The sequence below is a fragment of the Lissotriton vulgaris genome, chromosome 11, assembly GCF_964263255.1.
Source record: "Lissotriton vulgaris chromosome 11, aLisVul1.2, whole genome shotgun sequence".
Classification (NCBI taxonomy): Eukaryota; Metazoa; Chordata; class Amphibia; order Caudata; family Salamandridae; genus Lissotriton; species Lissotriton vulgaris.
In genome coordinates this window covers 383,199,220-383,216,022 of record NC_141699.1, presented here as the reverse complement: position 1 = coordinate 383,216,022, position 16,803 = coordinate 383,199,220, and the positions used below count along the sequence as shown (strand labels likewise).

The following is a 16,803-nucleotide window of genomic DNA, read 5'->3' as shown; positions in this document are numbered from 1 at the left end:
TTTGATCTTCGGTGGGGGCCTGCATCTACCGGGTGAGCCGAGGAGACCGTTCCCTTAAGCCCCGCTGCGGCCCCTGCCTCCCCAACGGTGAGAAACTGCGGAGCAGCCCTTCATGGATGGACGCGGTCTACTCTGCCCTGTATTGGTAACCACACAAGCACAGGCCTGTATACTGAGACTACTGGATGCCATTTGCTTATATTTTACTGCCTTCGGGGGGAGCTCCGTGAAGCAAACCTAATTCTGACCTCGTGTCTGCGGCGTGCGTGGCTACCTCCATGTACGGCTTTTGATTTCCCAGCCCGCTCGAGCGGGCGCGGACCGGGTCCTCGGACCCGAAGTCCTCAATGATCTCCCAAGGATCTTCTAGATCCTACTTCGAGATTGCTGTTCTGGTTAAATCCCCTTTATGGGGGGACTTGTTGTATGTGTGGTTGAGTTATTTTCTTTTGATTTGCTTTGCTTTCTGGGTTCAGAATGGGAGGGGGGGTGGCCTTTGCAATATTGACCATTGGGAGGATTTCTGCCCGGGGGCTTCAAGTGTCCTTGGGCGGGAGACCGGAGGAGTAGTACGGTGGAAGGATGGGACATGGAGATTAGTGAGACAGTAGAGATGTACGAGATTTCCATACTGCTATGCCGATAACCGTAGGCACCTGGAACGTTAAAGGGCTTAATTCCCCTCAGAAGCATCAGAAAATATGGAAGAATATAACCGATCATCATCTAGACATAGTGGCCCTTCAGGAAACACATTTAACTAGGGCGGGAGATTCGCGTCTGAAACACAAACAGTACCCGCTTATTTATAAGTCCTCAGCTGCTACAAAACACAGGGGTGTGGCGCTCTTATTCCGATCCACTACTCAACTCCAGGCCATAGGGGTGCAGAGTGACAGAGATGGGCGTGGCTTATGGTCAAGGGATGTTTGAAGGGGAAGATTTGTACCTTGGTGGCCCTCTACGCCCCTAACACGGGCCAAACGGGATTTCTGCAAGCCCTCTTGAGAAAGGTGACAGATTTTGCTGAGGGGCCTCTAATTCTTATGAGGACTTTAACCTGGTGTGGCAGTCAGACTTAGATAGTACACATACATGTCGCTCGGATCTGGGCTCCTTTTCCAGTGACACTCAAGGCGCATTCAGGACCTAGGCTTATTGGACACGTGGCACGTTCTATACCCCCAGACCCGGGACTATACCTTCTTCTCCTATGTCCATCATTCCTATTCCCGACTGGATTACATCTTCACCAGCCAATCCCTGCAGGGGGGTCTCTGAGAGGGCAAGATATTCCCCATGTCAGTCTCGGATCATAGCCTGTATTCTATCTGTCTCAACTGGTATGGGAATGCCCCATCTACCCCTAGGTGGTACTTTCCGGCGTCATTGGCCAGGGACAAGGAAGCTTGTACCCAACTCCACGAAAAGAGAATTTTTCACCCATAACCAGCCGGAAGACACATCAGAATACATTACATGGGACTCTTTTAAGGCTGTACTGCGGGATAAATGCATTGCGCTCAACACAGCCCTGAATAGACAGCGCGCCAAGGATAGGGAACTGCTGAAGGCGGAACTTTCGGCCATTGAACAAACCCATAAGCTTAAACCCACCAGACAGACATTGCGCCAGCTCACAGTGACCATAGGTAAACTCAGGGCTATATACAACAATAGAGCGGAATTCACACTTCTTAAACTGCGTGACTTATCCTATACTCAGGGTAATAAAATTGGGAAACATCTCGCCAGGCAATTAAAGGATAAGCGGGAGAGAGAATACGTAGAGGGTATTCAGAATCCCTCAGGAGTCATTACCCATAAAGATGAGGACAAGGCGGAACTTTTTGGGGCATTTTATAAAAACGTTGTACTCCGAAGACTCCCTTGACGAAGACAGGCAACAGGAATTCCTTAGACAGCTGCCCATTCCTCAGGTCTCCCCCGCTTGGAAGGAGGAGTTTGCAGCTCTGATCACTTTAGAAGAGGTCACCTCGGCCATTAAGGCATTGAAGCCCCATAAGGCACCAGGCACTGATGGGTACACCGCGATGTTCTATAAAACATTCTCCTCTGACATCAGCCCCCACTTAGTTAAGCTTTTTAATATAATGGCCACCAACGGGGACACGACTGGTTCTATGTCTGAGGCTGTGATCTCAGTAATTCCCAAACCAAGCAAAGACCCCTCGCGTTGCACCTCCTATAAGCCTATTGCCCTCCTGAACATAGACGCGAAACTGTATTCTTCTATTCTGGCTAAGAGGCTGAACGACCTAATGCCGCTCCTTATTCACCCAGATCAATCTGGTTTCATTGCGGGACGTCAGACCCACGACAACACCCGCCGCATTGATCATTTGATAGAAAAGGCTAACAAATTTAAGATCCCAGCGGTTTTAATTGGGTTGGATGCCGAAAAGGCTTTTGACTGCGTCGATTGGAAGTTCCTAATCTACACGCTCTCAGCATTTGGTTTCTCGCCGCAATTCCTAAACATGATTCGGGCCAATTACCAACACCCGCTCTAAAGTTGCGGTGAATGGAGTGTAATCTTCCCCCTTTATCCACTCCAGGGGGACTAGGCAGGGATGCCCTTTATCCCCCCTGCTATTCGCTCTCAGTATTGAACCACTAGCGATTGCGGTCAGAGAGAACCCTGGGATCAAAGGTCTACCCTTCACTGGGGAATCACATCAGATCTCTCTATTTGCAGACGATGCCCTCTTGTCCCTTTCAGACCGGACAGTGTCTTTTCCGCACCTACAAATGGAACTTGAGCGCTTTGAGGCAGTGGCAGGCTTTAAAGTTAATATGGATAAATCCTATATTCTTAACCTCACCCTCTCACAACAGGAGGTCCTCCGACTCCAGTCCCTGACGCCCATGTCATGAGTCACCTCCTCCATCCAATATTTGGGTATCCAACTGACATCGACAGTGGAGAAATTATACTCTGCCAACTTCCCACCCATTCTTAATCGCATTCAAGCGGAGCTGACAAGGTGGAAGCCTCTCTTGGCTGGGTCGCGTACACGCTGTTAAAATGACCCTTCTCCCAAAATTACTATATTTATTCCAAGCACTCCCAATTGAGCTAGAAGGGGATTTTTTTAGACGTGTAAAAGCTTTGATCTTACGCTTCATTTGGCAAGGAGGACGAGACCATTTTTCCTTCTTCCTGTTGCGCCGCTCCCAGCGGGAAGGAGGGGTTGGTCTACCTGATATTCACCTATATTACAAGGCTGCACAACTACGCATACTGGTCAAATGGTCGCAGAAGGAATCCGAGAATCATTGGCTCCATATGGACCATAGTGTAGCTGGCAGGACAATATGGGACCTAATCTGGCATCCGAAACGGGACAGACCCAAAAACGCCTATCTTAATACTCCTGCGCACACCACCCTACAAGTTTGGGACTCCGTAACGAAAGATGACAGCTGAACTACATTCCCTTCACCCTTTACACCACTCCACTTCAAAGCAGCATTCCCTCCGGCCTTTCAGGAGTAACCCTTCGACCCCTGGCGGGAGGGGGGATGTCTTGCCTTGACCCACCTGTTCCACAACTACGATCCCCTTGCTTTTGATAACTGTAAGAGAGACTATGGTGTGGGGGATTCGGAGCGCTATCACTATACTCAGTTAATGCACTGGGCACTCGCTCCCCAGGTCCTCGAAGGGTCTACCCATCCCCTTACTAAATGCGAAGCCTTCCTTACCAGATCCTCTTCTATGAAGAGTGTAATTTTGTTTCTGTACAAATTTCTCCTCTCAACTACACTCTCCCCTCACCCGAGGTACATGTCCATGTGGGAGGGGCTGGCCCAACGGGACATTGCAGAAGAGGAGTGGGCTCACTTGTGGTCTGACATCTTTAAATTTAACCAATCCACAGACCTACGAGAGGCCCATTTAAAAACAATGATGGACTGGTACCTATATCCCTCCAAACTATCTTGGATATTCCCTGGTTCCTCAGACAGATGCTGGCAGGGTGTGGCCTGCTCGGAGACTTCCAGCACATCTGGTGGGACTGCCCAACCATTCGGCCTTTCTGGGAGGAACTTTTGGCACAAAGATATGCTTGGATACCCCATTCCCATGTCCATGGCAGAAATACTTCTGGGTATCCGAGACCCTATGTTAGAACACCAGACCAGGGCTGATAAAAGAATAATGTGGCTTAGTATCGGAGCAGCTAAGATTACTATAGCAGCTGCTTGGAAAAGGAAGGAAGCACCAGCAATATCCTTGTGGCACTCCCGCCTCTGGAAATTGCTAAGCCTGGAACCCATGTCTGACATCTTTAAGGTTGATTTTAAGAATTTCGAGTTCAGATGGGGTCCGTTGGTCTCCTTCCTTTCACGGGGTCTTCCGTCAGCGGTCTGCCCTGCTTCATTACGGGCTCTACATCTCTTCCAACTCTGAGCAAGCCCATCTAGTGCGGGCTAAATCCAGAGGCCACCACCGGGGTGGGTGGGGGGTGGGGATTGGGGGAAGTTTAGTTAAATCAGTAGTTACTTTTGTATGGCTGTTAGTTTTTTCATTGCTTAGGCCCTATACGGGGAGAGCTCCGCTATGCTAACACCTACTGTGACTTTGACTCAAAGGTGGCATTGTCAAGAACACTGAGGCTGACAGAGAAGACGGCGGAGAAACTATAGGCTGCTACTGACATTCCTTCTCAATTTGTATGCTCTATGTACCCATACGCTTTAGAAACTGTACCCTCCAGTTGAGCTCTGTGTTGGGATAGGGGTACGTCGACACGCAAAACAGGTTCTTTTGACGTGTATCAGTATGTTGGCTGATAGTCATCGCTCCACTGCGTGGGATAATGGGCGGATTGTGCCAGGCGTTCTTACTGAAAAACCAATAAAAATATCTTTGACAAAATAATCTGACATACAGCTGAAGCCTTCTCCAGGCCGGACCTGAAGTTCAGAAAAAAAGCTCCCTGTTCCATTTTTCTGCGTCCTTTTTAAGTCAACCAAAGTACCAACAAAAGCAATTTCAGGGATATAATCTTTTTTGGAAACACTTACCTCAGCAGGAGCATTCTGCCAGAGCTCCATGCAAAACTCTTCTTTCATGCATAATGAGGCTGTCTCGTCGCTCTGGCACCAGTATTCAGGGCCTTGCTGACACAGTTTTGGGATCTCCGGATCAACCAGCTCCACACCAGTCCCCGCTGCACCAAAGCACAGACAAGAAGGATACTAAGTGATCCACACATGTGGTTTGGAAATAAACAGGTAAGTATTACAACCAAACTAAATTTTCATTGGTCCCAGAAAAGAAAGCTCAGTAAGCCCTGTTAGGATTCTAACCAAAATGTTGGCTTAATAAATATGATTACATATTAAATTTGATCTGTGAGGCTACTCCAAGAGACCTAATAGTTACGCCTCATCTACATAGTTCTTACCAAATATTCCAAGGAAAAAAGTGTCCATTTCCGAATTTATTGGAGAAGTTGTGTGGTGCATGTTCAAAAGGGGACCAACCTTTAATGAGTTCCAAAAAATGAGTTTCTTAGTCGACACTTTTTGGCTCACACTTTGTAGATAAGATGCTAACCTTTAGCTTTCCAAATTTGCCATCTGGCCAGTATACTCTGAACATGATTACCTTTCTAAAGCAGAGATTTTAGGGGCATATTATCAAGGGGGTTTATCTCCGCTTTTTTGGCTTTAAAAGCCAAGAAAGCAGAGATAAAATTATCTCCCTATTACCTAGCTGCTGCTAACACCAGTTAGCGACAGCTAGTAGGAGATAACGACTATCTTGGGCCCCACTTTGCATGTCAGTGATATTTATCACTAATGACATGCAAAGTGGGCGTGCCAAGATGTTAGCAACTGAAAACAGTCGCTAACATCGCTATCTCCTATTACCAACTTTTGGAGATATTCGCGCTAAGCGGGAATATCTCCAAAAGCTAACACCTGCCCTGAGCAGTTCTTAGCCATGTTATCCAGTGGGAGGTGGATAACATGGCTAAGAGCATTAGCTCGCTAATGCATGAATATCGCGGACTTTTCAGCGATATTCATGCTTTGCGGCGATTTTTACCGCATTTGCGTTAAACCTTGGTAATACCAAGGTTTATTTGCGGTAAAAATCGCCGCAGCGCTGCGGTAAATTTTTGTCTCTAACCAAGCAATAGCGATAATTATCGCTATTGTTTGGTAATATGCCCCTTAGTTTTTTTATGACATACACACTGTAGGGATGAAAGTCTTCAATTGTCTGTGACTCGGAGCTATCCTTTCATTTAGTCTTTTGCCCATGAAGGTTCCTATGTCTTTTTGCTTTTTTTTGTTAACAGGTTTTAGTGATTTTCGTCATCATTAGAATACAGTTATTGAACCAGACAGACCATGGTTACATATTTTCAATGTACTCGTATACAGAGCTCGGACTGAAATATTGCAATCACAGTGTCTGTTTACAACACAAACTTTGAACTGATCCCTTTCTCCCTCCTGCGAGTCGACATCGTGGAAAATATGTGGGTTGTGTGCATATTGAGTGTGTTAAACTTCAGTGTCATGTGCATGGAACGGGCTGGGGCATTACTAGATCTATCAATAACTTACTAGGGGTAGTTCGAGAAGTTCTGCATGACAGGACTGATTTGGAAAGGGGCGCATGCTCTAGAAAGCGCTCATTAACGTCTCAAGTTATTCCTTCAGGGGTCTCCGGGTCAGGGTGGGTTAAATCATTCGGGAGGACCTCCCACAACCTGACCACCTCTGTATTCCTCAACCCCCTCTTAGCGTCTCTAAGCAGTATTCGTCCCTCACATCCCGCCCACTTCAGCAGTTCACTTTTCCAGGTAGCCAGCCTAGGGCCCCCTGATGAATTCCAGTTTCTGGCTATTTCACGTTTGGCAAGGATCAACGCTAGATCCTGAAATTTGCGGGCAACTTTGGTCTTGGATGTGTGGAGGAATCATTCCAACAGACAGTGGGCTGGATTGTGCGGGAACTCTGTCAATTTTCTTTTCTACCAAATGCAGAACCCCCTCCCAAAACTTGTGCAGTCCTGGGCAAGTCCAGAACATATGGAGAATATGTAACCTTTCTTCACCATAGCGAGGACAAACCACCTCTTCTACTTGGAAATATCTGCTTATGCATTCCGGAGTCAAGTAGGATCTTTGCAAGTTTGCAGGATTTATATTAATTAATAAGTTTAAAGCATGCACTTCTAGAAACTCTGGGTACCCCAGCTAGTATGTTGTCTGAGTTCTTCGTTGGGATCGGAATAGCTAGATCCATTTCCCACTGGATTTGTAATTTCTACAACGGGTGCTGCTGATCTGCGTGTTGTGCTCTGTACAGACAGGACACTGCCTTTATAGTGCATGCCGACAAGGCCATATAATAACAGCTCCACTGTGGTGGGGGCTCAGCAGGTCCTGCCTGCCAGTGTTCGAGGATCGCTGTCATGAGGTCGTTATGCAAAAGAAGTGCCCGCGCAGTAGTCCGAACGCTGTGCGGAACACCTCAAAGGGGAGCAGCTCCGCGTCTGTAAAGATCTCCCATCTTTGTTGCCCCGGCTTCTACCCAAAACTCCAAATCCCGCCAGTTGTCCCCATGTGGGTGTGCCCTCAGCATATCTAGTTGTATATCTGGGGAATATGGGACCCTAATTATCATTTTCTGCAGCCCTCGACGCCAGCATTTGGTTTGTTCTTTAAGTTCATGGGAATCTCCCCCAGTTCTGCCCACTCTGAGGAACACCTGCAAGAGATCAGGCAGTGGTGACGCAGCTGCCCATGGAACCCAATTCGGTTTCCAATTCTGTGCTATATCTCAAATCAGCCATTGAAGCTGAGCTGCTAAGTAATAGGTCTCAAAGTCGGAGACCGCTAGCCCACCCACATTTACCGGTCATTGTATTGTTGGCAGACCTACCTTGCATCATCCCGCACCCCATACAAAAGTCCGGATCAGCAAAGTGCTGAAATGTTGTGGGACTCCAGAGCAGGAGTGTATTCAAATAATATAATAGGAGGGGAAGTGACACCATTTTGAGGAGTGAGATCCTGCCAGCCACGAGAGCGGCAGTGTCCACCAGAAAGCTATGGACGTCTGCAGCCCTCATATGGCCCGTCCCACATTTCCCTCGTAGAGGTCAGGCCAGGTATGATATATTCAGACTCCCGGTAAGGTAGGCAACTGGTTCCCATTGTAGCTGTGCTAGGTCATTTGGTGGGTGCCCTGTCTGCACCATCGGGAAGAGCCTGGATTTCTGCCAACTTATGTTTAGGCATAGGGTTTCGGCTCCCAGCAGGTCCTCCTTCCCTCTTTTAAGAAGAGTACCAGGTCGGCAGCACAGAGTGCTAATAGATGATTAATGTGTCCCGCCCTGCGTCCCCTGTAGAATTGCCCCATTCTGGCCGCAGTCGCAAGTGGCTCCATGGCAAGTGCAAATAATAGGGGGGAAAGTGGGCAACCCTTTCTTGTGCCGCACTCTACTGACGAACTCCACAACATGATTTTCCTGTGCGCACTCTGGCCGTAGGCCTGGTGTATAAAAGTCAGGTCCAGTTGATAAAGCCCTCTCCAGATCCCATGTATGTCATTACTTCATATAAACAACCCCACTCCAGACTGTGAAATGCTTTTTCTATGTCTACAGCGAAGATTGCTGTGTTTCCTTGGTCCTGCTTGTTCGTCTCGATGATATTCAACAGTTGCCTAATGTTCCCTGCTGTGCTACGGGTTGGAATAAACCCGGCTTGGTCCTCGTGTATCAGTGCAGTCCTGAAAGGCAATAATTGGTGGCCAGAATGTGGCTCAGGATTTTGTAGTCGATGTTAAGCATCGATAATGGGTGAAATGCCGATCTGTCATGGGCCACAATGTTTGGTTTTAAAATGGGGTCTATTACCCTTTCTCTCGGGGTGTCCTGGAGGGAACCAGTGTCTTTAGCCGTTTCATAGAGCTTTGCGAGTTGAGGCGTCAGCTCAGCGGATTACGCAGCATAGAACTCTACTGGGAGCCTGTCCGTACCAGGTATTTTGTTGTGCGCTATATGGTCCTTTGACAACAGTCCTTGAAGCAGTGGTACTCCCTGTAATGCAATTAGCATTCCTAAAGAACACACCTTTTGTTCCCTTTGAGTCACTCAAGCAATAGTTGCAACCTGAAGGAGTGTAGGAGGTAGTATGCCTAATGAATAGAGAATATACCTGCTTCAGACCAGGAGCCTCTGCACAGCTTTCCAGCAATGCTACATACGGTGACCAGATTTTCATCACAAACACCGGGACAGACATTGGTTTGTATACACATACACACCACCTGAAAAGGCTCATTCAGAATTCATTAACCCCTTGCATGCTCATGACGGCCCCCGACTGTCATGCGTTATGGTGGGCGTGTGCTGAGGACGGTCGGGGGCAGTCCGAATCCTGCCCACTCATAAAAACGCCTGCACAGCGTGATAATTTGCTGTGTATGGAAGGGATTAAATCCTTTTGTGCTGCATGACTGAGGCCAGGCAGCTCTGTTGGATACAGAGTGCTGGTGTAAATGTGACCCTGCACAGCACCTTGATAAATGTGAATGCTCACCTGACCCACTCTTAAAACAGGGGCATGTATTTATTTTTGCAGAAAGTGTTTGGATGCTGGGATAGTTCTTGAAAAGGACTATCTGGGCTAATCCATGATGTCTGGTCATCCTAACGCTGCATTGAAGAGACTTGTCCTACAGAGACTCATGGGTGAAAAATTACCCATTTCAGGCAGGAGATAGGTGTTTCCCAGCTGGAGTCTCCTCTGTTTAAATTTAAGTCAATGGGGAAAATCAATTTTCCCCCATTTCTTTTTCGAAATCTTCTATTTACCAGCTTCAAAATGTTGGCATGTACGGAGAATGTCAAGACTAGCACTCACTAACCCTCCTGCCCAGCTCCACCAAGTTGGTGATATGGAGTGAACTGTGGGACTGTGGAGGGACCAATGATGCCATCACTGTGAACTACAAATCACGAGTGTGTGAATATGATCTGCAGTGCAATGCGGACCATGTGTGTGAGAAACCCTGGGGCTCTCCATTTAAAGCCATTACACCATTTCTGCCTTGTATGATTCCAGACTATATGTTTGAGACCACCTCTTGTATAAGGACCACAACCAAGAAAGCCGGTGTCTTTCAGAACTGAACAAGCAGCTAAAATACCCCATCTGTTACTGGAACAAGCGGCAGAGACGCCATGTGGTACAGACGGTGCTCTGCAAGCCAGGCACTCAATTACAACTCACTAGCTCAACTATGAGCCTCTACAAGGCTGAGTGAACTCAAGCCTGCAAGGGGGAGCCAGACACCTTCCATTACCTTGGGATCTGCATCACTCAATGCCCTGTGGCCCATTATGACCTTAAAATGGGAAGGATGCTGGGTAAGCATGGGCGAATTTTGCGAATCTCGCGTTCGCGAATTTTGCGGATTTGCGAACTCGCAATCCGCAAAATCCGCGAATTCCCGCGAATTTGCGGATTTTTTTTTTTTGTGTTCGCCCGTGTTTCTGCCAGTTCGCGAGGGTTTTTACAATTTCGCAATTTGCGAACTTACCTGTCGGGTCGCAAGTTTTGCGAACTTGTTGTTTCTACGTGTCCAGCCTGTTTGGGACACTCTTCTTCATCACTGCCACTCTCTGTCACCACTGCCACTCTCTGACTACTCATGCCACCCTCTGGCCCACCCATGCCACCCTCTGTTTCATCACCACACCCTCTGGTTGTCCAGTGTACATTATCGGCAAAGCAAAGCACACCTTCCCTGCCTCAAGTGACCTGAATTAATTTGGGGCTGATTAATGTGTCACAGAATATTTTTTTAGCTGGCACCTGCTTCCTTAGTGCGCCCTGATTAGTGATCTTTTGCACTTGCTAAGTGCTTTCATTGTTGCAAAATTAGTTACAACACCTGCCCTGCCCCAACTGACAATAATGAATTAGGGGCTGATTAATGGATTTTAACTTCCAGCCTGGCTCCTGCTTGTCTCCCTTAGCTGTAATTCAGGACCTTTGTGGCATATGTGTAACTATTCTGAGGTTCAGAGCAGGGTCACATAATAGTTGCAACTGGCAACTGAACTCTGGAGGGGCCCCTCAGGAAGCACTACAGGAAATGGCTACTAATGATGAGCCTGAACTTTGGAACCTGGTAAGTAGTTTCAGTTTTGCTAAGATCGTATTTCTGCAATTTAGCACTTATTCGCGGGGCGCGAAGTTGTACTGGGAAGCCGCGAACTCACGCGAACAGTGCGAGCAGTGCGAGCAAAATCCGCTGCTCGCGGATTTGCGGATTTTGCGGGAGATTCGCGAATCTCGCGGATTGCGAATTTCCCGAAAATCCGCAAAATCCGCAAGCGAAACGGATTTTCCGCCCATGCTTAATGCTGGGTGGAATGACTTGGTCTGTCGATTTCTGGAAAACTCTCCCACTCTCCATGATGGGATGAATCTCTATAGCTATAATGGAGTTCTTGCCACGCTGCTTATACTAGGTAAATTGAAGGTATTTATTGCTTGTTGCCGCCCTACCTCTTTGCATCGCGGCGAGCCGCTGCGGCATTTAATAGACATAAAAAAGGAGGGAGGCATCGAGAGAATAAGAGGCCCCGATATTTGTTAACCTAAGAGCAACCATGGAGTATAAGCATGCCATCTGCTAAAGCCACAATCGGGATTGGCAATCTGTTGCCTTTTGCAATGGTATTTGTAAATGAGGACATTTTTGCAGTATAGGATAGGATAGGATAGGATGTCCATTTGTATAGCGCGAATTGCTGCCCGGAGGCGTCCAAGCGCTAGGAGAACCGAATACCTACAGCAGGTCCCGGAAGAGAATTTAGAGGTGAAATTAGCTAGACGGAGTGAAATAAATGGGTCTTTAGTTGTCTACGGAAGGTTGAGAGGTTAGGATTAGCTCTAAGGTGCAGTGGGAGGGCGTTCCAGGCTGAATTCGTATGGCTGAATTCCACAAATATACACCAATGGTTCAGGCGTTTTTTGAAAGTAAATAAAGTAGTTTGGGATTATTCCTATTTCTCTTCCAACCAGTTTTTCACCTTAGAAGCACAATTAAATGTACTCCTGTTAATGGCAGGGATGAAGAATGCCTCCAGTTTAAGAATAGGCAAGGAAGTCCCCTATCCTTAATGAGAGTGTCCATTTTCTCCTTTACAGATAGTTGTTTCACTGTAACTGGTGGTGTTATATTGGAAAAAGGTTTATTCATTAGGAAAAGCATTTTCCCTGTGAAGAAACAAAAATAAAGCCCGATGTGCAAATGCACATTCGTATCATATGTTTGCAGGCAGAGTTTTCCATCTGGTAGAATTGTGCATGTATTCATTTAAACATGTCTACTCCTGAAAAAATACAACTAGAGCCGTTTTTCAGTACTAGAATTTGCACCAAAAACAGCAGTAGTCCAAATAGTGCAAATAAATCCATGCATACGATCAATTAGCTCATGAAAATCTAGAACACATGAAATCAGACTCAAATAAGCGAGTTGTATACAAAGGCAGTTTGTGCATAATATGGTGGCCAAGTGTCCCTTCTTCTGCAGGTTTACCCCTCCTTTTGCATGGTTAGTCCTGCTCCCCGCCCTAAGCTGCTACATGGCGCCAAATGTCCCACTTTTCTGCACCTTCAGGGCAAGGAAGAGAAAAGCTCGCCGGAATGATCTGAGCTGCACAACACCACACCTTGAGTGACCTGGTTGAATGTCCCACTATCAGCCTTTCAGCTGCGAAAGAGGTTCCTATTGGTGGCTAGCATGTGTTCACTGCATGATGGAGGGAGAGGGGAGCTGCCCACACGCAGAGCCCTGCACAATGCAGCTTCAGGAACATGTTCACCTTTAGAGATTCTGATACAGAATGTGGCATCAGCAGTTACAGGGCCCTGAGAGTGTGAATGTAAATTATTAAGACTGTTTCAAAGCCCTGACGTCTTGTCAGATTAGAGGCAAAGAGTATGAGATTTGCCCAAGATCAAATGGTTTGAAAAAGTTCAAGATCTGAGACGGCAACGCAGTACTGCTTGCTCCAAAGACAACACATTTAGCATCATATTACATTTTGGCTAATATACCATGAGGCTGGAGGCTGCCTACTCCAGGGTAATATATTGTGGCATTTCTTTTTTGCTCACTGCTTTTAGAATGGATATAAAATATCTCAATCTTAACAAAATATGTTAGTTGAGGAATAAGTTCAAAAGGTGATTGGACAAGCGCACACAATTTCATCACATATAAAGGCCAGGATTAAAAATCATGTCTCCTGGTTTGATATAATAATGTCCAGGATCCACCCTTTTCGGAGAAATGTCAGTGTGTAGTAGACCTTGCCAGGTTTATAATTCAGTGTTTATTTCCAGCATATTTAGGCAAAGTGGTAAACCCAAGATTAGATGGCAATGTTCCTCGGTCCATGGCTAAAATGTTCTCCCTGGACCACTTCTAGCAGTGATGCCTGCCCACCCCAGTGAACTGCTCCACGTGTTAGGGGTCCTGACAAGATATTTGTTTCTGGCACTTGCAAGAAAATATTTTAATTTAATGGGTAAAAGGCAGAAGTAGACCGTTAGATCTTTTCTGTGGGAACTAAGGTAGTATATGGCTACTGAGCAGTATCCGTAATGTATATTATTAACATTTGCATTTAAGGGTCTAATACTATTTCAGTACATTTATAACACAGAGTTATTTAGTGTGTAAACTTAAATCTCAAACGCTGGCAATAAGGGCAGTTACTCAAAGGGCAGTAAAGAGAATGGAACTCAAATACACAGTGACACGGTCATCACAAACAATACTAACAGTGGGTGGCGAACTCCCCTCCGCCAGCAGAGTTTGCGGAGTTATGCCAACTCCACACTCCACTGGGAACGCAGAGTTCAGCAAAAAACTCAGACTCCGCGGCGTAGCGGAGTTTGTCCTGCCACCCGCCCCAAGGTGTCTTGCAGGCTTACCTGGTCACGGGGCTTCCGTGCCCTGCCCGGGGCTGTCCTCCTCTCCAGGCTCATCCCAAGGCAAAGCAAAACCCCTATGCTCTAAGTCACTCTTGAGACGACTGCTCCTGCACACACGCACGCATGCACAGTCCTCCCAAGACGTAGAAAATAAGTGTTTCTTTTTGCCTGGGGACGAGCCTGGAGTGGAAAGGAGTACGCTAGGAGGACAGCCTGGCACAGCACGGAAGCGGAGAAGCACCTTGACCAGGTAAGCCTGTGGCAGCCTCAGGTTGGATGCCAGGGGGAGGAGCAGAGTGGAATTACACTGAGATTTTAGCCAACTCTGTGGAATTCCGCAAAATGGCACTTCTCCTACCCTTACTCAATACCCAAAATATCCTTCGGAATTATATCATATAAAAGAGTCCAATTTAGAGCAATAAGGTTATGGAATGAAACCCAAAAAGTGTGCTCCTTGATTCATGGGCCTTTTGCTACTCAACAGATGCAAAGGGTTTCAACATATGCAAAGAGACCCCATGCGCAAAGCGCCATCCAAAGTGATAATAGAAAGTTGTCCACCCTATGGACCAGGCAATGAGTCACTGGTCAAAGCTGCCTACAAAGGTGTGCACTCACCACTGAAGGTGCCATACTATCAACATTCTCGCAGTGATCTCAATGTGACTCCTACCTCTGACCAAGGTCTACCCAAAGCTAGGAGTGTGCAAAATTCGCTTAATCCACTTATGCAAAATTCCAGGATAATGACTTGTAATTAAGTGAATTTCAAATCCATCATTAAATGCACATTTTTAGCACGAAAGGTTTCTCAACATGAGGATAAATTGTGCACTAAAAATATAGGATGCAAAAAAGAACTGACTACGACCTCATCCACTAAAGTTCTGGTTTGTTCCTGCGATCCACAGTAAAACTTCTGCTGCAAAAAATAGGCATCAATATGTAACGGCCTCCTGGTGCAATTTTAGGAATTTCTTCTAATAAGCGTAACATGAAATTCTCAAAATTACATGAATTGTGCTGCCGTAATTTACGTTTTCGCCAGAAAAAGATATTCAACTTCTTAAACAAGCATTCCCCTGATAAGAACATCTCCCCACAGCTAAAGCCAGCCTCACAATGGTAGTAACTCATGTCATGAGAACATTCAATTGACAGGAATATGTCCCAATATTCACGAACACGTATTTCTATTTAGCCCCACCTTTCCCCACAGTCCGTCTGAACAAGCGGTGAGGTTTCCCTTCTTTTACCTGTGGCTGTGTGTAGCATCAGCGGCAAGAAGAGGAGAGCTGCCATTGGTCCAGCCATTCTCCTCTCTTCTGACCCACAGGACAGGGTTCTCCTCTGGCTGTCTGATTCGATCTGAGAGTGGTGGTTTCAGATACCGAGGCTCACGCCTCTTCACTCCATTTTCTCTTTGAATTATTTAGTCTCAGTTCTGTCTTCTTGTTGATCTGTCGCACATTGTCAGACACAGAGGTGCAGATGCTCAGCCTCTTATAGCTCAGCTCTGAGAGGGGCAGATCTTCCTTTCACCAATCGGTTCCTCTTCACACATTCTCATGCCTTTAGTACAGGAAACCTCAAACCACTGTTCTTGCTTTGCTAAGCTCTGCCACAATCATCTCTCTCCATGGCTCAATGTGTCCACAGTACAGATCAAGAGATGAATGTACTTGCAGCAGAGCGAGAAGTGATATATGCCTGATGCAGAGCACTGCCTTTGTGATAACACGAGAGCCTATAGCTTGTTTAGTCATCCTATCGCAGATAAATACCAATAAGAAATCTCAAGGAGATAATGCACCTGCTTTAGCTATCCTTGAGTAATGTCTATGTCATATGGTCACAGGATATGTGGAATGTGCCCAGTGCAAAGAGAATCACAAGAGTGAATGCACCTGTCCGAGGTGGAATGGGTATGTGTGTGTGTGAATGCTTGTGAGAGTGCAATGTTGGTTGAGTGCTACTGAGGTCATTGTGCTATCTGTAGGACACCTGCTTTGATCCCTTAGAGCTAGGTCAGTGTTTTAATAAGGCCCAGGCGTAACATTTTGTTCCAATCGCAGAACTGGTGGAAATTGGCGACTCCGCATCACTCTTGTAAAACTGAGTTTTGGACAAATTTTGCTAATTGTTATATGGCCAAATTTGGCATTCCGTAGCTTGATTTTCAGCCACTAGGAGAAGTTCCCATGATTTTCTCACGTGGCTGGTTGCAAGCGGTCATGGTCAGAGAGCTGCTTTTTCAGTAGATTTTCTTCTTTGGGCAGCACCAAAATCGAATTAAATGGCTGCATGTTCTTGCACACTGGGTGGTGCCCTTCGCACTGATAGAGTGAGCTGATGTGCCTATTTCAAAGGTTTAAAAGGCTGTTTTTTCAAAGAGCAGCTAGCAATGATCACTTATTGGATTTATAACAGTCAGGCTTTGTTTAACTTTCTTGAATAAACTGTTAACCCCTTCGCTGCGGGCGTTTTCACCAGCTGTGCGGGGAGAAGGGGGCCGTGCGCGGCGCCGCTGTGCTTGTGACGAGCTCGGCTCGTCATAAGGCACAGTGGAGCTGCACTCATGACGAACAGAGCTCGTCACAACCACACCCGTTTTGGAACGTTCAGCACAGCGGGGAAATTATCCCCGTGTGTGAAATGTAGTGAGCGCGCTAGCATGGTACGTCACGTGGCTACGTGACGTACGTTGACGTAGAGGCGCGGCAGGCGCAGCGCGGCATTCAGAGTGCGAGCAGGCTGGGCGCAGGACATGCTTTGCGCTCCT

General features: G+C 46.8%; 1 protein-coding gene across 3 annotated transcripts in view; it reads right to left on the bottom strand.

The window, feature by feature from the left end:
• Positions 1-16,803, bottom strand: part of LOC147679827 (prosaposin-like) — a 158,326-nt gene that overhangs the window by 42,960 nt on the left and 98,563 nt on the right. For 2 of the 3 annotated variants that reach the window (XM_086943383.1, XM_086943384.1), the window contains exon 8: positions 5,056-5,201. In XM_086943383.1, the coding sequence (XP_086799509.1) occupies positions 5,056-5,201 (146 nt within the window). Of the gene's footprint in view, positions 1-5,055; positions 5,202-15,277; positions 15,501-16,803 lie in introns of those variants that run through there. The other variant, XM_086943385.1, reaches the window with a different exon arrangement.